Source organism: Echinops telfairi, unplaced genomic scaffold, assembly GCF_000313985.2.
Source record: "Echinops telfairi isolate 266 unplaced genomic scaffold, ASM31398v2 ScPeMD7_7457;HRSCAF=8495, whole genome shotgun sequence".
In the NCBI taxonomy this organism is placed as follows: Eukaryota; Metazoa; Chordata; class Mammalia; order Afrosoricida; family Tenrecidae; genus Echinops; species Echinops telfairi.
This window is the reverse complement of record NW_022111357.1, coordinates 38070393-38094113: the sequence shown is the minus strand read 5'-3', so window position 1 is coordinate 38094113 and position 23721 is coordinate 38070393. Positions and strand designations below refer to the sequence as shown.

At 49.4% G+C, this 23721-nt stretch overlaps 1 protein-coding gene across 1 annotated transcript in view; it reads left to right on the top strand.

Annotated features, from left to right (window-relative positions):
* Positions 1-23721, top strand: part of CAMTA1 (calmodulin binding transcription activator 1) — a 1095522-nt gene that overhangs the window by 348443 nt on the left and 723358 nt on the right. Inside the window, exon 4 of the mRNA XM_045299056.1 lies at positions 17345-17412. Within this exon, the coding sequence (XP_045154991.1) occupies positions 17345-17412 (68 nt within the window). The remainder of the gene's footprint in view (positions 1-17344; positions 17413-23721) is intronic.

Here is a 23721-nt window from a genome sequence, read left to right as displayed (position 1 = left end):
GAGGTGGAAGGAAACTGTTACAGTCTTTCTCGGTGACGTGAATCCACTCTGGGCAGCGGGCAGCGGGCAGTGGTAGTAGTATTGTTTGAAGGTAGACTCTGGTAACTCACAGATAGACCAGGAACCCGCAAGAACAGCACACGTCAAGCAGAAGCAGACGGAAGAGCCAATAGTGGAGATGAAACTGGAATACTAAAATACCATCAGCTAATCTAATAGAAGACCGAATTTGAAAATGCTTAGAAGCTACGTGTAAGGCTTTTAGCGGCTTCCTCCTCTGATGTGGGGAGCGGCGTCCTTCTCGGTGGTCTGTTCTTAGTCTCGAAGCTCCGCTGACACCTGTCCACTTTGGGTGACCCTGCTGGCATTTGAAATACCAGTGACATAGCTTTCAGCCTCACCGCAGCACAAAGGAATGAAAATAAAGAGGAAGCCCTTCGACGGGACGGATTGACACACTGGCTACATCTATGGGCTCAGGCCGAGGAACCATTGTGAGGATGGTGCCGGGCCACGCAGTGTATTGTGCGGCTGCACACAGGCTCGCCATGGGTCAGAGCCAACCCCATGACACCACCACCACCCACAGAAGGCAAGGAAACAAGGAGGGACAGGGAACAAATGCGACAAAGAGCAAGCAAAGAGCATGATGGTACATTTAAGTTCAGCCGCATCAATGGATCCAAACAATCCAAGTATTTTGATTTCAAAGCAGCGATTGTCAGATGGGATGCAAAAGCAAGACCAACGACGCACTCTTTATAAGAACCATCCTTTAAACGTAAAGACAAGCAGGTGAAAGAAAAGGGGTGGAAAGGATGGACAAAGTTACATCTCTCGCACCCTCATCATTAGAAAGGTGGAGCGGCTAAGGAGGCAGAGCAAACAAAGAAGCTTCCAGGACAAGGAATATTTCCTGGGTTAAAGAGGGACATTTCACAATCATAGAATGTGCATGACCTGGGAAGCAGCGAGAGTGGTAGCAGCATCAAGACCAGTCTAATTTTAATGGGGATAATGGTCAAGTTCAGCCCAAAGTCGATTCCCACGAGGTGAGGTCAGACAGACCTCTATTTGTCAACTTTTTTTTTAAACCAATTCTAATATCTGCTGACTCTCCCACTGCACTCTCTCCTTCTCTCCTGGGCTTGTTAATCCACTACAGCAGACACATAGAGCTAAGAGAACATACTTACACGTGAGTGGCATATTAGAGAAGTAATTGTTGTACTGTATCACTTCCTTAAGAATAAATAGCTGTACCTTATTGCTTCCTTCCTAATAAGTTTTCAGTAGCGAATCCCTCAGAAATGGACAGCTTATTCCTTCTTCATAATTTGTCCTTATTCTGGAAGCTCCTCTGAAACCTTGGGTGACCCAGCTGGTATTTAAAAGAGCTTTGACCAAGCTTCCAGCATCATCGCAACACACAAGCCACCCCCACATGGCAGATTGACAGACAACTGGTGGAATAATACGTAGTTGTACCCCTATTACTCACTGCCACCAAGTTGATGTCAACTCACAGCGAACCTTATAGGACAGGATAGAATTGCCCCTTTGAGTTTCTGAGATGGTAACTCTTGATGGGAGGCGAAAGCCCTGTCTTTCTCCTTTGGAGTGGCTAGTGGTTTTGAACTGTGGACCTTGTGGCTAGCCACCTAGTGCATAACTGCTACACCACCAGGACTCCAGTGGTACTCTGTTTCTTCCTTGATAAACTACTTAACTGTAAGTATGTTCTGTGAGTTCTGTGTGCTCATTGCAGTGGCTTATCAAACCCAGGAGAGAAGAAGAAAGTGCAATCAGAGAGTCAGAGGACATTAGAATTTTTTTCCCCAAAGAATATTGAAAATACCCTGGGCTGCCCAAAGAATGAACAGATCTGTCTTGGAAGAAGTAAAGCTATATTGTTCTTTAGAAGCAAGGCTGGTGGACTTTGGTCTCACATACTTTGGACGTGTTTTCAGGAGAGGCTAGTCTCTGGAAAAGGACATCATTCTTGGCAAAACAGAGGCTCATGGAAAAAGAGGAAGATCCTCTACAAGATGTGTGGACACAGTGGCTGTAACAGTAGGCTCCCACAGCCATTGGGAAGATGGCGCAGAACTGGGCAGGGTTTTGCTCTGTTGTGCCAAGGTCGCTGTGAGTCTGAACTGACTTGGTGACCCTTGACAACAAACATGGGGTCCACCCTGGGATCAGGATCAATGCCGGACCAGGACCAGGAAGCACGGAGTGCATGGCAATTCTCTTTATTCTTCAGCCATGCAGGTCCCCCCAGGAAAGCCTTCTTTCACCTTCTCACAGCATCCCTCCTGTTGCCCACCCTGAACACAGACCTCTCTGTCTTTGGCCTCCACGGCCACCAACTCTGCTGCAAGGCCCCTCTGGGTCTGTCCCTGCCATCTCTGCCTTGGTTCCTTTTTTGGTTCGAGCCCTTGACCCATCCATGTGACAGCTCTTCTAGGGGGCTCCTTGTGTCCTTTCCCTGCTTCATCTTTCTACTTTCTTCCTTCTGCTTCTACCTGCTTCTCGTCTGAAAAACCTCCATGGGGTTAGCTTCATACATCTACAAACTCCTATCAACTTTAAGGCATGACCCTCTTACCAGAGCCAGGAAGTGACCAATCGCCTCTCAGTAAGCTATAGATACTTCAATTACATAGTCAACTCTAGTTACTTCATTTGCATAGTATATTGGCCAATCCCTGCAAAGCACATACCCACCACAGGAGGCTGCAGCCACAACCAGACAAAAAATGGTCAAACCAACCAGTTTGCAGTTTACCCCAGCAGTGTTACAGGTCCTCTGGATTGGAAAACTTGAGCAAAGACAAAACTCTTCAGAGTTTAGAGGGGAAATCCCTGTTTTTCCAAATTGCCCTGGCAACAGGGCACCTCAAAGAATTCATTTCTCCAGAGCACCTACTTATAGCACTATTGCAAAATTCATAAGGTGAAAACTAATAGAACCGCAAGGAGAAACAGATGCAGCTCAGATTCTGGTTGGACTTCAACACTCCCATTTCAGTAACAGGTAGAACAAGCCGATTGAAAGCCAGTAAATCTATTCCAACAAGTCTCAGTTCACTTGACAGAGCTGAAACCATGCATGTTCTAGGTCTTCAAAAGCAACCCATTAGCGATCCATAACACTAATACGCGGGGAAAACTCTCAAATATTTGAAATCAAATAGCCCACTTCTAAGTGGATCTTATGGATCAAAAAACAAATCACCGTGGCCTGGGATTTTTACCTCATCTGTCAGATTCTGAGTTGGTCGGCCTCCATTTCATGGAGACTGGGAGAGCATATGGAACTTTGGGGTCAGAGAAAAAGGTTAGTTTATCACAGCAACGGCGATAGCGAGTGTGTCAACGTGTTGACGCTGGCGCCCCGAGTCCTTGCTCCCACAGGACAAGGAAAGAGTGCCAGATGGCACCTGGGCGCTGAGCTCAGGGAGCCAGAATCCGCTAATGGGCAGTAGGTAGAACTGCCCTTTCCTCTGAATGGAAACCCCGCCAGTGATCCAGGACGGCGAGTCAAGCTCCCTCCTGATCCGGAGGGAAGGCACTCTCTCCACTCTTCAAGGCCGTTTGCTATACAAACATACTCGTTAAGGTCATCTGGGACAAAGACGGAGAACACCTTCTCAGAATCATGAGAGGCCCAGGAAGACTTGTCTCCTAGTAATGGAAACTGGGAAAGAGTTTGAAAGGGATGAAACAAAACCAGAAGATACCCACATTCGTGAGATGCAGCCACGCAGTGCTTAAAGGGAAACGGAATCCTGTGAAGGCAGAGAGCAGGAAGGAAGAAAGGTCTAAAATCAATGATCTAAGAGCCTACATTAAGAAGCTAAAAAAATAAAAACCAGTTAAACACAAAATAAATGGAAGGAAACAATAACGGTAAGAGCAGAACCGAACAAAGTAGGAAATGTATAAACAATCGAGAGAATTATTGAAACCCATAGCAGCTTCTTTGAAAGATTAATAAAAGAGATAAACCTCCGAGTAGAATGATCTAGAGAAAACAAGACACAAATTACCAATATAAAAAATGAGCAAGGGGACATCATTATAATTGTACAGACATTAAAAGGATAATAAGTGTGAATAATGAATACTTTACGACAATAAATCTACTAGCTCAGATGAAATGGAAATACTTGTAGAAAGATACAAAGAACGAAAGTGAATCAAGGAGAAAGTTAAAACCAGAAGAGACCTCTATCCATGGGGAAAAAGTAGAATTTATAATTTAAGAACTTCCTACAAAGGAAATTTCTATTCCATATAGCTTCACGGGTGAGTGCTATGTGAATCTGATTACGTTACATTTTACTGTAATGTAATACATATTACATAAGGCATTACAAGAGGAAATCATAGACCGATATCCTTCATGACATATACGAAAATAGTCTTAACAATATTTTGGCAAATCAAAAGCAGCAGTGTATAAAAAGGAGACTGGATGACGATCAATGAAATTGGTCCCGAGAATGTAGCATTGTTTTAGCCCGGTAACAACAATTCCTGAGAGTCTCTGTGTTTGAAGGAACGAAGCAGAGACCAGGATGGTCATTATGACAAAGGATGTAAAGTTCTTTGCCAGAATCCCACACTTATTATGTCAGGAATGATCGGAAAACCAGGAAAGGAATTGTTTCCTCAGCCTGAGAAAGGGCATGTCTCCTTCCCTTATTGCAGGGATCAAGACAAGCACATCCACTCTCACCTCTTCCATTCGTTATTGTGGTTGAGGTCCTAGTCAGAGTAATGAGGTAAGACAAAGAAGTGAAAAAAGCCTGTCCGTTTACCAAGGAAGTAGAAGTCGGAAGAAGTAGAGCTGCTTTGATTAGGCGATGACATGCTGGTTTATTTAGAAAATCCTACAGAAGCTATAAAACGACTACAAGGTATAAATGGATATTGCAAGGCCACAGGGTGTAGAGTTACTTGCATTTCTGTTAGCTAGCAAATGCTAAGTGACTTGTTCAATGGGATATATGAGGTAGCGATAGGTACGCCGTGTGTCATTTGTTAAAACTCATTGGACTGGGTGTATTTTATTGCATGCAAATGATGCCTGTATGAGCTCGATTAAAAAGAAAACTTTAAGCTGGTGATCTGCTGTGTGCCAGGAAGCCATGTGTCTGAACCCATCTTCTACGGTCATGTTACCCCGTGTTTCAAGTGAGGAAACTGAGGCCAGAAACTGTCAAGTCACATGCCACACTCAGTCAGAGGGAAATGGAAGGACTTTTGTCCTGTTCTAGAGGAAATGCTATTTAAAAACATTTATGTCTTGATTTTTTTTAAAGCTTTTTATTGTGATTCGAGTGAAAGATTACGGAGCGAACTAGTCTTCCACCGTTCATGCGTGGTTTGTTTCACAACATTGGCTGCGCGGTCATTCCTTCCTGTGCTCCCCTATTCATGTCCGCCTTCTGGGGTCTATCCCTAAGGGCTGCCCTGGCCACTTTGTATAGTTGTTTGAGCTTTGAAGTGGCTGCTATGTAGGAAACTGCTAGGGAGTCCTCCTTGGGGCGTCGTTTTAAGTGCTCTTTAGTATGTTCGGTGTCACAGCAAGCTCATAGGACAGAGAGCAATGCCACCCCCCTCCCGCCCCAAGTCCAACAGGTTTTCTTGCCTGTAATCGGTTTCTGATGGAGTCACTGGGTGCGTTCACAGTTAACACACCTAATGATTCACTCAGAATTAGCGTGCTTCCCCTAATACGCATTTCCTCTCCTGAAGTCGGTGTCATTCCCCTATACTCGCCGAGTTGTGATTGGCTGCCAATGTCAAGGTTGGTTTGTGGAGCTGAAGGTCTGATGCTCTGCCTGTGCCACGATCACCGCCAAGGGAACTCTGTGATTGTACTCTGTCAGCCTTGGGGGCCACCATGATCGGGGGCCAACTCGGAGGGAGCTAACAACCACCACTACACACATTGTAGCCTGGGTTCTAAGGTGACGCAGCTGCGGGCTACAGGTTTCCTTAGGGTTGCGAATGCTTCTTCTACGAGTCAGGGTCCGGTCAGGAGAGAGAAATGACCTGGTCATTTGACGAGGGGCGATTAAATCCAGAGAAGTGTGAACTAGTAGAACGTGGTCGCGATCAGTTGGAATCGACTCAGTGGGGCAAATGTTGGGTTTTTTTTGGGGAGAGAGAAGGTGGCTGTCGACTGCTGTGAAGTCAGTTCCCACGCACCGTGCCCCTGTGTACGATCAAGCAGAGCGCTCGCCATGCAGCGTTTGAGCCCCATTGCTGTAGCCACTGTACGTCAGTCTCCCTCATTTTCGCTGCCCCTCTACGTTCCTAACCACAGTGCGCGTCTCCAGGGAATGGAGCTTCTTGATCCTGCGTTCAAAGTGGGTCAGACAAAATCTTGCCACCCTTGCTCCCAAGGAACATTCCAGCTGTACTCCTAAGACAAATTTCTTCATTCTTCTGGTAGTCGATATTCTTCACCAGCACCACCGTTCAAAGGGGCATCATTCAACTTTCACCTGCATAGGAGGCAATTGAAGGTGCCATGGCTTGGGTCAGGCACACCTTAGCCCTCAAAATGACACCTTTGCTCTTTGACACGTGCAAGAGGCAGCAGATGTGGCGAACGCAGTGCATCTTTTGATGGCTTGACTGGATATTGCTCATGGGTCCAAGTTGCCATGAAGTTGCTTAGCAGTTTCATTGTGAGGACTTTTGCTTTCTTTCTGTTAAGTATTGTCCACTTGGAAGGCTATGTAATCTTTTAGCTTTATCATTATTAACTACTAAGAGGGATCCAAGAGAATGCTAAGCATTTCAGAAGTATCAGGTGTTTACCAAGGTGGGTGATATGATCAGGGGTGGGGGGAGCTATAAAACAGCTATGTACATTTCATCCTGGGTTATGGGCTATAGTACAAAAGTTTTTCATTGCCGGGGGCAATAGGCCAAATGAGTCTGGGAACCTATACGCTTGACTGAGAAAGAGGGAATAGTGAATAAACTAAGGGCTAGAAGAATGCAGTCCCCCACCTCCCACCCCCAGCCTCACAGGCTGAGATCCATGCCTTTTTGCCGCAGACTTGACTTCCACGGGAACATGCTGTGTGCTGGGGGCATGGGCTGGCGTGGGTCTGTAGAGGCGACTTGCTGTTGTTGGCGGTATCACAGGGCTAGAGCTGGCCCATTGATGCAGCCTGCATTGACTTAGGGTGTGGGGAGATTGGAACGGGGCTGAAGCAGCCAGCTCCGGACAGAGTGCGTCCTAGAGCTCAACTGAAACTCACCTCTGTGGCTACTGGGTTCCTACTCTGCATGATAATGACAATGGTCATAACAACAGGGGACAGAAATGGAATAGGGCATGTCTTCTTGCCTCTATCATCTTGTAGGCTCACTTAATTGCTCTCCTTTGATGAAGTTTAATGCGCTGCCAGGTTGGCACAGGAGAAATGTTTACTGGGCCCACCAAGCAGGATACATAAGGGTTAAGCAAGCACTAGAAGATAATAAGTTGAGACATGTTCTAACAGTGAGGAAGATGTTGGGGCACTCTTGGGCTCAGCTTAATCATCAAATGCCCATGTACTCAGGTGCCACGAGGGTTCTGGTGAGCCCATTTTTCTTTTCAGCTCTACTGCTCTCAAATGTATTTCTTTCTGGGTAGCCTGTATTGATTCTTGGCCTATTTGCCTAGTTGCCAATGCCAGCGTAGGAGCCTCAAAGCCAATGCCTACAGTCCAGGTGGGTCTTGCCAGTGAAGACAGCCAGCCAGGTGGAGGCTGTGGCCATCTGGAGAGTGCACACCCATCTGAAGGGGCAGCTGCTTCTCAGCTCCAACCAGCGGCTGCTCGGCAGGAGCCTGGCCTGGAGTTGCCGGATCATCTCATTTTTCAAGAGATGCTGGGACTCCCCATCTTTCAATTTTCAACTGTTGGCAAATAATTCAGATGGAAAAAATACTGTGTGGACCAAGTAAGCACATCTCTGGCTAGACTGAGCCCCTGGGTGGCCAGCCAGTGTGTGCCCTGTGCTTCAGAGGCACCCTTGCTGCCTGCCTTGCCCTCATTTTCTCCAGCCAATTGGTTTTCAAGCCCCATTTAGTTCACTTTTGTAAAGATATATAAATATACACGTATCAGTCTGGTTCCATTTCCCCATTCTGAGCGCCGCGGTTCAGGATCTCATTGCCCCTCTCCAGGGCTCTGATCATGATTTCCAGTAAGTATTTGCCCTCCCTGCCATGCTGGCACCAAAGCATGGCTTCTACAGCATGGTCATTTCTGCATCTCTCCTCTGATGGAAAGACTGCCATGACTTTCCGGGCTCTTCTAGAAAAACTCAATTCACTTGGCATTTCCATCCCTCCGGTTGGAAGCCGCCTCCCCTTTCCAGCTTTGGGTTCGGCCGTTCTTCTCCAGGGATCTTCAGACTCTGTGGTTGAAGCCCGTCCATCTTTACGTCTCGTGACCGTCCCTAACTCAAGGAGCCCTCATGCACATGGAACGAAGCACCGTGGAGAGACATCCTGGCCAGTCCTGCACCAGCCCGATGATTGGCTGTGGGTCAGACAGCTGTTTTCCTTCGGGTTGGCTGATTTTTGGAAGAAGCTCGCTAAGCTTGTCTTCTTAGGCTGCCATGGTATGGGAGCTCCTTACTGAACTGAAAGCGGTTCAGCATCAGAACAGCACGCAAGCTTCCTGATAGACAGGTGATGGCTGTGGATGGGGTGTATACATTTGGCCAGGGTCAACCCTGAGTCCCTCTCATGCCAGGGTCTCTCTCTCTTCTACCGCTGAGCCAGCACTGGCCCCATTCTGCAGCTCCAACTACTGCGGAGTATTCCATTTCTGGGACAGACTCGCTCTCCCCGCTTTCCTGGTTTTGCACATGCACAATGCTTTTGCCTAATGCCTTTACCACTTACCGGTCTGCTGGGGAAATTACTCATTCTTCAAGAACCGGGTTAAACGCTCACTTTGTCGAGAACCCTTCCCTGCTCTTCTCCTCTGTGATCTTGTAAGTCATTGTTCATGCTGCTAATTCAACACTCATCGTCTGTTTTGCAGTTGACACAATAGCCCCGGATCCCGCAGTCTAGTCTGTCTTCCCAGGTGTATTGGAGGATAAGGACCATTTCTCATATGTCTTGGTATCATTAGGGCCTGGCATAGTGCCTGCCATATAGTAGGGGCACTCAATAATTTATTGAAGGGTTGGATCCCTGAGTGGACGAATAAATGAAAGAATGGACGAATTGCCTCTTCCCTGAGCCTGTCTCTGAATATTTTTTATGGTTGCTCAATGTTTCCTTGCTGCCTGGTTCTTGCAGCATCCGGAGACCTCGTTGACCACGTCGAAGTAGCAGCGAGCCACCTGGGACCGACTTTAATTCCGAGGCTTAGGCTTTTAGGAATTTATCCTGAATTGTGATTCCCCATGTTATGGAAAGCCCTTCAGACACCCTTGGCGATCTTTTCCATCCTCATAAATTGTGAGAGGAGAGTTAGACTACAACCTATACAAATATGATTTATAAACCACTGTTCTCTATGCCAGTTGCTTATGACCTAAGAGCTGGTTATCTGGAAAGCATGATTTGGGCTATTGATCTTGTACATCCTGTTCAGGGTTGTGGTCCAGTCAGCTGGGTGCTCAGAAAACACATGAATGGACAGGGATGGGGATACGTGCACCTGGGGATTGTGCTCTTGGGTTTTGGATGGAGTACTTATGCCGGAGGAGACCCACACACGTTCTGCATGGGATGAATTGGATAGCGTCCCGGGGGTGGGGCGTGGAATGGTGATTGATCGATTGATTTTATTTTTAACACTAAGGCCAATTATTATTCTTATTAATTGTCATGTGTAATGAGTGGTGGATTCTGGGAAAGTTTGCTTCCACTGTCAACATGGCAGTTAGAAGTCATTAATATGACATTCACACATCCCTATTAAAGTGCATAGCACAGAGATCTGGCACCATCCGATTGCCCAGAGGACAGGGAGTATGAGCCTTAAAACCAAGAGTATTGGAAACAAGATATTTTTACTTCTCATTTGGGAGTAATATAATTGCATTTTGTGGCTCTGGCAGATGCTGAGGCCAGCTGCTAGGAGAGTGTGGGCCTTCCCGCCCCCCCCCCACCCCACCCCTTAGCTTTGGTCCCTTACAGATAAAACCCTTGTGCAAAACTCTCATAAAAAATCCTTTGGTTGAAAGTTCTTTTGTGGGGTGTGTGTGTGTATAAAACACCTGAGATGCATAAACCAGAGATATTTTTATTACTTGGACTCAAGAGAAAAAGAAACAAAGCTATTTGGGGGGGCTGTTTACTTTGTTATGATAAACCCTAAAATCACCTCAAGTGACTCGTTTTCCCCTCTGCCCGGCATTGGACCCTTGTCTTGAAGACAGATGGACAGTCTGAAGGAGATCAGCTGGAAGCCCTGGGAGGGACACCCGTCCCTCTGCCTGGGAGCTGCTAGATGGGAAATGGTTGGAGGAGAATTGGATTTCTCCGGCTGGATTATTCCATTGAGTTAAAGATACACTGTCTCAGATGGTCGGAATGGCAGTAATTGAGAAATTGGGTTGAGAGACCAAGGTCAACTCTGTTGGCACCCATGCCCCAGCATCCTCACGAATCGCATGGTTGTTGTTTGTTGTCCATTGGAGTCCTCCTCGGGGCGACCTCCTGTAATACTCCAAACTCAAACTCCCTGCCATTGAGTAGGTGCCGACTCAGACCGAGCCTGTAGGACAGGCTAGAACGGTCGTTCTTGATGAAAGTAGGAAGTCCCGTCTTTCCCCCATGGAGCAGCTGGTGGATTCCAACGACTGACCTGACTGCCCGCCACCCAACACATCACCACCATGCCACCCAGGCTCCTTCAGCTGCAAGCATCGCAGAACAACTGCTACTTAGCCAGGCTTCTAGTCCTGCCAAGAGTTACGGTCTGAGGAACCCAGAGGGGACATTCCAGCCTGCCTTAGAGGGTCCCTATGAGTTGGCACTGACTCGATGGCAGTGAGTTTTGGGGTCTTCTGCCAGATCCACAGCTATTGGTCTGTTTGAGTCCATTGCTGTGGCCACTGTGTATTTTGAGTGACCTCCAAGCTAGGGGGTCTCATCTTTGAGCACTTGATCAGAAAAGATTCTGCTGCAATTACTACAGTTTCATTGGCTACGTTTGAGAAAGCTTGGTCTGTCTTCATCTAGAAGCTTCACTGACCCATCGAAGCTCCACCATGCATGGCACTGCCAGTAGTCGAACAGCATCATCAAATTCACTGCCATCGAGCCATGCTGACTCACATGGACCCTGTAGGACAGGGTAGAACTGTCCCTGTGGGTTTCCGAGCCTGTAACTCTTTAAGGGAGTAGAGAGCCTCATCTTTCCCCCTCAGAATAGCTGGTGGTTTTGAACTGCTGAACTTGCGGTGAGCAGCCCCATGGGTAATCACTACACACACTGCCATAATATGACAGATTGACAGGCGCTAGAGAATCTCACATCACTCTAAACAAATGAAAATTGTCCCACCCATCAGGGCGACAAATGAACTCCCGTCCCCATCCCCCGAATAGGTCAATGGGACAGTGAGCCCTGCTCTCAAAGGCCGTGCTGGCTTGAGGGGGTATTTCCTTTCATACATGGGGCCTGAGGTCAGTCACCCCAGATACAGAGGGCAGTCTGTGACTGGGCAGTGTGGTGTCCTTTGGCTCAAGGTAACATGTTGTGTTTTGCCGACTTGCATGAAGTTCATGTCTAGAACTGGGTTAATCCAGCTGTGGCATGCGGCCCTGGAGCACTGGAACATGTGGTTAATGCACACTGACCTGGGCTGTACGTGGACCCCCACCCCCATCTCCTCCCCTCCCCCTGCCAATGTTGAACACTTGGTGCAGCAGTAGAACTTCCTGGCTATTTCTAAAAATCAGTGAGATGACAGGGTGTGGGGTACATGGGGTTAACATATACAATCTACTGCTGAAGTGGGTGTCTTAAAATTGATTTTTTATTTCTGTGTGCTGATAAAACACATGGCTGTTAGAAACTTAAAAACTACACACACAGCTGCCATTTGCAGCTCATGGACATTTTCAGGAGCGGGGTGGCTCTGAGTTGGCCGGCCTGGGTGAGGAGCAGTTGGCAGGGCATTTCCAGGGAACCTCTTACTGATTATATGTTGAGCTGCTAACCCAAGGTCGGCGGTTCAAAACCACCAGATGCTACTTGGGGGAAAGATGAGACTTTTTACTCCCATAAAGAGTTAGTGTCTCAGAGACCTGTAGGGACAGTTCTGTTTTGTCTTATAGGGTCACTATGAGTTGGGACATTCTCAGAAACCCACAGGACAGTTCTACCCTGTTCTTGAGGTCACTCTGCATCGGAATTGGCTCAGTGGTAGTGAGTTCGGTGCTTTGTGCTCTCTTCATACACAGGGTGGTTGCATCTAGACCTTGATTTGCTCACCCCCCGCTCCTCACAGATGCAGAAGAGGCGGCACAGGCGGGGCTCTTTCTGCATGCATTTTTTTTTTTTCCTGCCAAGGGCCATTTGGGCATTGATATTATCATTAGAGGGCCATTTTGGTCAAACATTTCATTACCTCCCCCTTCAGGTGATGGCTGGAATTGCTTCGCTTTGGTGAGGTGTGTGATGTTACTTGGTAACAGGATGATTTCGAGGGACTTCTAAGGCCCTGGGGCTGGATGTCCCCCACCCCTGATCTAGAAGAGGAGTTTGCCTTCATTCATGCAACTCTCCATTATATCTTTGGATACAAGACACAGTCTGGGCTCTGCAGCGAGCCTTGGACTCTCCATTGGAGCTGCGGACCAGACCAGGGAGAAGCATCACAGGGGCTGGGAGTCCCGAATGATGCCAGGTTTTGGTGCCCTGGTGCTGTGGTAGCAGAAATACCACATACGGGGGGCTTTAAAAACCAGAACTTTCCTCTAGTTCTTAAATGCTTCCTCCCCCCACTATCATGATCCCAATTCCACTTTACAAATCTGGCTAGACCAGAGGATGTACACTGGTACAGATAGGGACTGGAAACACAGGGTATCCAGGACAGATGATCCCTTCAGGACCAGTTGTGAGAATGTCGATACCTGGAGGGTGGAGTGAAGATGGGGTAGAAAGGGGGAATCAATTACAAGGATCTACATATAACCTCCTCCCTGGGGGATGGACAACAGAAAAGTGGATGAAGGGAGATGTCAGACAGTGTAAGATATGACAAAATAATAATAATTTATAAATTATCAAGGGTTCATGAGGGAGAGGGGAGCGGGGCGGGAGGGGGGAAATGAGAAGCTGATATTAAGGGCTCAAGTAGAAAGCAAATGTTTTGCAAATGATGATGGCAACAAATGTACAAATGTGCTTGACACAATGGATGTATATTTGGATTGTGATAAGAATTGTACGAGCCCCCAATAAAATGATCTAAACAAAAAAACCCAAACTTTATTTGCTCACAGTTTAGGAGGTCCGAGGTCTGAATTCAGGCGGTGGCTTTAGGGGAAGCTCCTTCTTTGTCTTTTTCACCTTATGTAGTCCTGAGACTCTTTGGTAAATCCCACATTCCTTGGTGATCCCCATGGTCCTTGGTCATCCCTACATTCCGTGGTCTCCCTAATTGTACTTGCGTCTGTTTCATTGGTCTCTGTGTCATCTGACACCGACGAAAACCAACAGCAGAGAGCCCAAGCCCATGTCATTGAGTCTATTCTGCCTCCCGGCCACCCGTTGGGACAGAGTAGGGTTACCCCACAGGGTCTCCAGGGCTCCAAGGTTAAGGAAGCAGGCTGTGTTAGTCCGGGGAGACTAGAGAAACAGATTCATAGACATGCATATGCATGTAAGAAAGAGGTTTATAGACAAGAACAATTGAACATTGAGAAAATGCCCCAGCCCAGTCCAGATCAAGTCCATCAGTCTGATATTAGCCCATATGTTCGATGCCAATCTATAAAGTCTTCTTCAGCACATGCAATGACACTGAATGCAGGATGATCACAGGCCAGTGGCTTAGAAGTCTTGTGGATCCAGTGGCGTTGTAAGCATCTCAGCACTGGCAGGTGTCTCCACGTGGCTTTTCTGGCTCTAGAGGTCTAGTTGCATCAGGTTAGGTCCATGTGGCTTCTCTAGTTCCCAGGGCATGGGGTCTATCAGCGTAGTGACATGTGTCTAGTCAGTAGAGCGTCTCCAAGGGAGTGAGCAGAGAGAGAGAAGTGTCTCCCACCTCCAAGGAGGAAATTCAGGAGTTCCCAGAATTCTCAGGAGAAGGCCATGCCCACACAGAGACCTCATTGGTTAGATCTTGATTGACAGGCCAGACTCCACCCCTTCACTCATAATCCTCTCAAATTGACACCAGATTATGTAACTACCACACAGGCTGTCACCTCTTTCTGGAGTGGCTTGCAAATTCGAACTGCTGACCTTTGGGTTAGCCACGAAGTTAGGCCTGTGTTACCAGGGCTCTTATAAGACATGGGTTAGTTACTCAGCAGTGATTCCATCTAAGACACACCCCACAGTGATGTGGACGCATCAACATATCAAGGAAAACCCTGTTCTGAAATGGGATTACATACCGAGAAGGGGTGAGGGAGGGGCGTGCAGAGATTAAGATTCTGATGGGACACAATTCAATCTGAACAGGTGGCCCTTGCTGAGAAGGTTCCTGAGGCCCAGCCATGCCTGCTAGGTGGGCAGAGCTAGATAGAGCCTGTGTGATGAGGTGGGCAGGGTCAAGAGAAGCCCTCTTATCTACCAGCACGAGGGCATGGCCTTGGTGGTAACCTGTGGACCTGGCTGGCCCACAGCTGGCTCACCCCAGAGATGAGCTTTGCACAGAGCACATTGGTCTGGGCAGACAGGCCCAGCCTGACCAGCAAGTGGAGGCTGAGTGCCCCACTACCTCTGGTGGGTGGACAAGCCTAGTTCACGGCATGCAAGGGGCCTGCAGGGCTGAGTCAAGGCACTATATTGCCCACTGGCCCTTCCCGATCTGGCCTGGCTAGTGACTGGGTGGGCTCACCTGCTTTCCTGGTCTGCAGGATGCGGCCTGATGCCAAGCAGCCCGTGAGCGATCAGTCTGTGGGATCCGACTACAGCCTGTCTTCTGAGCCCCTGCCACACACATTGTGCCCTGGCGGCACTTTTTCTTTTTGAACGTCCAAAGGACAAACGAAACATTTAAAAACTACGAGCTGGACAGTCTTTGCTTTGGAACCTGCAGTGAATTCCTTCATCTTGACAGTCACGTTGTCCTTCTCAGCACTGATGCAGCATTTAGAATCCAGGAAGAGACGGGTGAAGAGCCAGGGCACTGGAGAAGCCTAGGGTTGTGAACTTCTCTCTCTCTCTCTCTCTCTCTCTCTTTCTATCACTGTGTATATAAGGACTGCCATTTTCTTTTTCTCAGTGCTGCGACCCTCTGGATGTCCACTCTGACTTCTTGCTTCAGCATTCTGAGTCTTCTGTGCTATTGAGTGTGAGAGGCAGCCAGAGACATGCGTGTCCTGTATTCGGAGCCCCAGAGCCTGGCTTCATTACAAACACATGCACTGCACCGCGAGCAGACCCCTTTCTCCTTTCGGGCGGCAGTTTCCTCCTCCCTTAAAGGGAGATTAGATGAGGACTTGGGGAGGCAGTGAGACTAAGTCAATGGTGATGGAACAACTGGGAGAGGGCTGGGGAGAATGTATCAGTGCCAACGCGTTGTACACGAAGAGGTTGTGGCAGTAGTGTATGGCAGTGTATACAGTGTCACCAAAATTTAAAGGACAAAAAAGGAGGCCTGTTGGACCTTTGGGTGGCCGAGCCCAGGCAAGGAATTCTCTCAGGAGAGGAACTAGGAGACAGAGAGAGGCCCAGGGATGGGAGGGAGCCATGTATGTGCTGACTGAGCAGCTGCTCAGTTCGTAGTTTCATTCTCGGCAGCCAATCACAGGAACCTAACAGCAGGCAACCCCGTGGGGGCGTAGGTTCCTGCTGTCCAGGCTCTTGAAGGAGGGCACAGGCTTCTGGAAGGAGGTGGCTTGGGCTGTAGTGGTTACCAGACACTGGTGACCTCATGGTAGGGACCCGTTTCCATGGTTAGGAGAGGACCGATCTCCATCTGCGCCCAGGGGCCTTCCGACTACATGGGATGGGCAGCATTCCTTACTGTAACCTGCTCTCGTTGCTCTGTTGGGGTGGTCGTCTCCTCCTTCGCGTTGCGGTCGAGTTTAGCATCGGGACACGGGGCCAACGCCAGGATGTCAAGCCCATCAGTGGTTGGCAGCGGGGCAGGGCTGTGTGTGCTGGAGCGAGCCTCTTCCAGGAACCTGGTCGCAGAGAGAGTCAGCTGGAGGCCCGTCTCGGCTTTTTCTTGACAGTCAAGGGCAACAGCTCCGTGTTGTAGCCTCACCAAGAGCAAGAGACACGTGTACTAGCCGAGCCTTAATTTAACTTACAATCCCTGCCAATTGCATGTTAGCAGATCCGCTTGGAGCTGGAAGTAATGGACCATATCATGCCTCAGAGCTGAAGCAATGACTTATGTTGATGTCACCCACTGGCTTTTTATGGAAATTATTAATAAATCAGTAATTCTCTCCACAGTGATGTTGTTGTGTTTATAAATATTTAATTTACCTTCAGGTGCCCACCTTTTCTCCATCTTTGCCTTAAACTCTGCTGACACGGCTCTTCCTACAGGAGAGTCGCTCAATAGCGTCAGTCAGCAGGAGTGGGAAAGGTTAACTTATTTCTCAGTCTCTCTCCCTCTTTGGAGTATGGCTTTATCTTTTCTGTTTAATCTTGCTGTGATTTGGCTCTGGGGGTTGGACATCCAGCTGCGGGAATGTGACGGCTCTCGTGACAATGATGGAAGAGCCGTTCAGCGTCAGAAGACGATGGACCCAACTTTCCAATGATGACCTTGCCTGCCGTGGTCACGTGGTGTGCCCTCCCTTGCGTTACTGACACTCACACCTGAGACAGTGTCTGATGTTCTCCTCCCACAGAGAAATATTGTTTGTGCATGTGTGTGCGTGTATGTGTGTCCATGCCACGGATTTCTTATTTGAAACCCAAGGCTTTGATTCTTGTTGAATGGCAGGTTGAATGGAAAGGACGCTTAATAAAAAGCAGCAACATGAAAAACACTCTCAAAGAACCAGACTAGACACAAGTGTCCACCCGAGTCAAGTGTTTGTCAGCAGAGCCGGGGCGCCAGCCTCGGGAAGGAAACAGTAGAAAATGTTCTTGCCTCTCCGGGTCCAATGTGAGCTAATTGTTGCTATTATCTTTTTATTCTTCTGTTTCAGGAAATTGCAGCTTATTTAATAACATTTGAGAAACACGAAGAATGGCTAACCACCTCCCCTAAGACAAGGTAATGTCCCAGATCTTGCCGTTTCTCACATTTGAACTGCCCTGGGGATTGGTTCCCGCTGATGTCCTGATCTGGCCGGTCGATGCATGGGCACCACGTTGAAAATGCCATGTGGTGCTTGAGAGCTTGTGACACGAGGCCTGGCGAACTGACCGCAGGCTGTGGTGGTGAACATGGTCCGCCGGGTTCAAGGCCGTGCCACGGCCACCGTGCTGGTTTTCCCTTGTGGTTGAACTTGGTGGAACTGTCTTGGCTTCATGGTCTCACAGCAAATCCTTCAGCCAGGTGCTTGGGAGCGGTGGCAGGCAGGAAGGTCATTGCGTGTTGACCTCAGGAAAGCGCTTACTCTTCCACCAGTGTTTTCTAGAAGTGGGGTGGGGTTTTTTGGGAAGGGAAATTAGCTAACTGCACACTTGTATCTGAATGTGTTTTTTGAACAGAAGGTCAAGCTATTCTTGATGGCTGGTAAGATGATCCTCCCCCCCCCCCAATTAAAAACAGTGGGTGAACTTCCAGTTTATTGTGTCCAAAGCACCCTTGAACCTACAGACGACCACAAACAACTGGCTTCTCTCATCGCTTGGGGAGAGAGGAAATTGGCTAAAATATAGCTGACCTGTGTTCTGCCAGCATCATTGTTGCTATTATCTCCTAAAGAATCATGATGTTGGGATTTAGGGCTTATTTTAAAGGGGAGCCTCTTTTTTCTTCCCTCAAACTCTTAAGTTTGTTTGGGGATGTTACCTTCTTCCCAAAGCAAACCAGACCCCTGGGTGGCCATCAAGCTGATACGGACTCTCAGGACAGGTGCTCCCCCACGGAATCCTTGTTTCATTCTAGAGTCACGAAAACACGTGGTTGCTCTCTTCCAAGAGCTGGGACCTAGGGTCAGTGCTTATCGGTTTGAAAGGTGTTCACCCTGCGTGCCACTCAGTGTGCGCGTGGTCTGGGGTCTGAACTGAAGAAGCAAAAGGCCCCATGTGTTTCACTTTGGTCAGAAGCTCCAAAGCGGGAGGGTTTGCTAAGCGGGGCTCAGGAGCAGGGTAGCGGTATGTCCTGGGACCCCTTGGCCATCACCTTGACCTGTTCATCCTTCCTGGGCCCTGAAGAAAGAGGGTCTTGCCCCTTAAGAGGTTTATTCATTCTAGAAGGTATTTCAGATATCACGTGGTAAAACTTAGGTTTTTACTGGTTAGCATTATTTGGAGGAAAAAGAAAGCCTATCTTAGTTGGAGACTATTGAGGGAGATTTATGACTGAGATTCCCACACCCCCTTGTCTCCTTTCCGTAAAAGTGGGTCCGTCTTCCCCTTCTTTTGAGGCACCCAGGTGGGGTGATTGGTTGAGGCACCCAGGTGGGGTGATTGGTTGGTTCTGACTTGTTTGCTTTTCAGCCTGAGACGTAGGAGAGAAGCCTTCATCCCTCCCTCTCCCGGCCATCCTTTCCTTTGCGATAACACACGATGACCGGTGCCGTCAGCTTTGGCTGTGACCATGCTATGTAACAAACAGTCCCCCAAACGTAGTGGCGTGTAGCAATTTTTCTTTCCTGCTCATGAGTATGTGGGTTGGTTGTGCCTTTTGGTTGGGCTCAGGCCTACTGGACGTCTTTTTTGTTCTAGGACCAAGACTGAAGGGCCACATCTGGTCCCCATGGAGGAGGGAGGGGGCCTTACAAGTTCAAAGCCATCCCGCTTGCATCATTTGCCACACCTGCTAATATTCTTTAGCGACACCAAGGCCCATGAGCACACCCAAACTGATCGGGGGAGAGAACACTTTTCCATAGAGTGAGAGGGAGGGGGTTTGGGAGTGGAGTGTAAATGTGATCTAATCTCCTATTTGGTGACTACAACCCAATCATCCACTGCAGAAAGCCTGGCACATGGCTCTTTTTTCCCCAGGGTGTCCTTCACTCGGGCACTGGGACCTTCAACATGCCCTGGATGATTCAAACAGGTTGCTGGGCCCCTGCTCCTCGTGTTGGGATTCAGTATGTCTGGGGTGGGCCCCTGGAATGCGTTATTTTTAACAGGTTCTTAGATGAGGTGAAGCTGCTGGCCTGGGGCCTCACGTGCACAGTGCTGCTACTGTAGTTTCCGTGGGGAGAAGGGGGCTCATGGGATTGCTGCTTTGTCGCTGCTTCCAAGGGTGCCTCCCACATCAAGCAGAACTCCAGACTCTGCATACGCCCTCCCCTTCTGGGTGAAACACTCCCCGGACGGAATCTCTGTCGTCAGAGAGTGCTCCTGACACCCATGTGACCAGGCTCAGACCCTTGCTCTCTGCAAGGGCGGACACGTGTCCTGCTCCCTGCCGCCGCCGGGTGCCACCAGAATCTCTCTGAGATGCGAACAGGAGAACTTCTCAAGGGGAGGCATTTACCTCATGGCTCAGCTTTAGGACTTTGGGTGTCGGTTGAGAAGTGAATGTCCCTCGTGGCCAGGCTGGACTTTTGGAGCTATAATGACAGGGCCAAGTGATGCCCCACCCTGAGGTGGCCAGGGGCCTGGTGGCAGCAGAGAAGGAAGGTGGACGGATGTGAGCTGGAGCCGTGGCTCCGTCACTCAGCAGCTTTGCGACTTGAAGCAGACCATTTGTTGCAGCTGCCCGGCAGTGGGCCTGGCACTCGGGAGCTGAGGCATGCCATAACAGAATGTCGCCCAGGTCCTCTGCCGTCTTTAGGCTCGTTCGTACCAGACAGGCTTCTGAAAGCTCTTCGGAGAACACCACTCTCTTTTCAGTCCATTTCCCACGAACTTGTTGAAGCCCGTCTTCCACTGAAGGGCACTGTGGCAGCCCTGGTGTTTTATGAGTGTCTACCCACCTTCCCACCCCGGAGGCTCATCTCCCAGCACAATAGCGGACAGTGCTCCGCTGGCCCACTGGGTTCTCACTGGCTCGTTTTCGAAGCCGGTCCCCCGAAGTCTCCCTAATCCATCCTAGTCTAGAAGCTCCCGTAGCACTGTCCACGAGGGGTGGCCCAGCTGGCATGTGGACGACTGGTGGCACAGCTTCCAGCACATCAGCAACGTGACCCAGTGACTGATGGGTAAAGCCCCCGCTCGCTTCTTTATGTACACCTGGAGTTGGTGTTGGCCCTGTGCCCCAGCAAGTCATGGCCAGGATCAAATGAGGTCCTGTTTGTGGTCTGCGTTCATGCACGGGGGCATTGCCGTCTCGAAAGGCTCTGCCTTCAGGAAGCCAGGCTGTCTGCAGACTGTGGAAGGGTGACTTTCCTTGCTGAAGGCCGGGGGGTGGGGGTGGGGTGGGAGGGAAGCAGAACGGTGCCTATTAGTATGGTAAGATCCATGCCGGTGTTTCCACTTGAAAGCTCTTGTCCCAGGAGGAGGAAAAGTTGCTGCGGTAGTTCAAGGACCTTCCTAAATTAGTTGTTGAGTTGAGTTTGGGTCCCCCAACCCCTCCCGCCTCAAGTATTGAAATTAATTGGTGCCGTTAACTGCTGAGTTCATACAAACTGGCCTCCTGGTATTAAGGTATTAATGACACCAATACGCTGCTGAATGGGAAGGCAATACCACTTCTGTTTGTGGCCGCCGCCGCCACTGCTAATTTCATTTTAGAAAATTAATAAAAATGAATTGCACCACTGACACTTATAGAGTTTCCTAATAAAATGATACATTGTTTGTGTGGTGGAATCCCCATTAAATTAATTGTGGTAATCAGTTCGCATATAGATGTTGGTATAGGGCTGCGGAGGGACCCCTGTTGCTCGTCTGGGTGGCTTGCTGATGGCTGGGGGTTATAAATAGAGCCCTGGCTCAGACACCGTCCTAATTACGGGGAGGGCCCTCAGACACCGTCCTGATTATGGGGAGGGCCCCGGGAGTCCCTCCCGGCTCACCTGCTCCGTAATGAGATGTGCCCCCAGGAGGCTCCCCGGGCTGGGGACCTCCAGGGCGGTGGCTTTGCCACGGGGCGGAACGCGGATCGTTCACACAGCCTGTATTGTATCATCAGCAGCGGGGCCTTTCCGGAAATGGCAGTTTGAAAAATCACCCTTCGGGAAGCCTTTATTTGGCACTTGTTGTGTGTTCAGCACTATCATAATACCCTCTGAAGCTCCCACCCTGCTGGCAGTGGGGGTGGGGGTGGGGGGCAGCGGCCTCCCCGTCTTCAGACAAATCTACATCTGGATATTGAAGCATTTCCCTCTGTCTAGAATAATGTTCTTCCCTCTGCGGCTGCTGGACTTTGTGCAGGGGTCGCTTTCTGGGCGAGGCCTTCCCGAACCGCACTGTCTAAAACCACACTTTGACTCATCTTTTCTCATTGTATCTTTCTCGATACAATGCTTCTCAAGGGGCCCTGCTGGCGCATTGGTTAAGCTCTGAGCTGCCTGCCTTAAGTCAGCAGTTTTAGCCAACCCAGCAGGTCCATGAAGCCGAGAGCTGCTCCCGTAAAGATTCCAAACGCAAAAACCAGACTCACTACCATCGAGCTGATTCCAAGTCATACAGACCTTACAGGATGGGAGGGAACTGCCCTTGGGGGTTTCTCAGACGGTAAGTCTTGATGGGACGAGAAAGCCTCCTCTTTCTCCTGTGGACTGGCTGGTGGTTTTGAACTGTGGACCTTGGAGTGAGCAGCCCAGTACATAACCCACCACACCAGCAGGTAATCGGTAATCTGGCCAAGATTACAGCCAAGAAGCCCCGCAGGGGCAGTTCCGCCGGGTCGCACAGGGTCTCCGAGTGTGAATGGCTTGGCGGACAGCCAGCACTTGATGAATGATGTCCCTCCTATGACGAGGTTTATGTGACCCTGTTGTCTCAGGGCAGCACCACCTGGAGAAGCATTTTGAGTTGGGCATGGTCACTGCGTGTCCCAGCACCTGGAATGATGCTGGGTGCCCATGAGTCGAAGGAATGGGAGTCAGGTAGGAAGGTGCATAGTGCTGTGGGGAGGAAAAAGCCCGGTTCTCTCAGATTATTATGCATAGGTAAAATCAGTATACACAGAGGGCTCCAAGAACCTTCGATGGAGGTTCTGATTCCCTGCACTTGCAGCGGAGACAAAAGCTCTCTGAAGGGGGTGGAACAGAACTGAACCCGGTGGAAGCCCTGCAGCCAACTGCGCACATGAACTGTCCCGTTGCTGGGAGCACAGCTGCCCGTGCTCGGTGAGTGGGCCTCCCAGGCTGTTCTTCTGAGCTGGATGTGGCCCCCAGTCACAGGTGGTTCTGCAGAACTGCACCCCACGCTGTGGAAGTGGCCCCACCTTTTCTCAGCGGGCAGGAACAGAAGCATACAGAATGCAGGCAGGAGGGCCGCAAGACTCCGAAATCCCAGGAATTTATTTCTCCTCTCCTGGAAGCCGGGGACCCACCACGCTCCAGACTGATCTGAAGCCCTTCTTTCCCAAGAATCCTGCTTAAACCAGTTCGAAGGAGGCTGGAAACCACTCTTAATGATCTAATTAATTAATGAGATTTATGGCTAGCACGGAAGCTCTAAAGGTCTAGTGATAGAACTTCCCTGTCATGAACACTCAATGCTGCTTGGTCAATAAGCAGTAAGCCATCCAGGCAGATGGAAGGAGGAGAAAGGTGAGAGTGGAGTGTTAGAGATTCCACAAAAGCTCGGCAGTTTGAGTCCAGCCAGAAGTGTGTTTGCAGAAAGGCCTGGCAGTCTGCTCTTGTGAGGGTTACCACCCAGAACAACAGCCTATGGAGCGGTTCCACGTTTTGACACGTGAGGTCGGCCCCAAAGCTACCGTTTCATTCTCTTGCTCACTGGACCCCATCCTTTCCTGCTTCTGCACTCCTTCATCGGTGGGTCTCTCCCTCTGCCCCAGTGGTGACCAGGGCCCCATCAGCTGTTCAGTTTTCTGCTGTCTCGTGTTCTCCCCGCTCAAATATTCCCCCGGTTGTCCCCGGGTTCTTTCTTAGCCCCCTGTGGACGATTCCCCAAGTCTGAGTCTCTCTCTTCAAGCATTTCATTTGCCCGCTGGTCCTGTGTCACCCGTTGCTTTTTCAGTACAAGCGCACCTGGATAGCACGGTATTACCTTATACTCGTCATCTTTCATCTTCTGGTTTCCCCGGTCCTCAGAAGAACCACCTCATGTTAAAAGACGCCCGGGCTCACGCCTCGCACTCCTCTGTGACTTTCTTGTTTGTCCCCCTGGATCTGATTAGTCACCAATTCTGCCAGTGTTTTAGAATGCAATTTGCATCTGTTTTGTTCTCTGCGTGCGGTTCCCTAGTTTCAGACTGTATTCCCTGTAGCACTCTCGGATCATTGAAATAGCGACTGTATTCCCTGTAGCACGCTCGGATCATTGA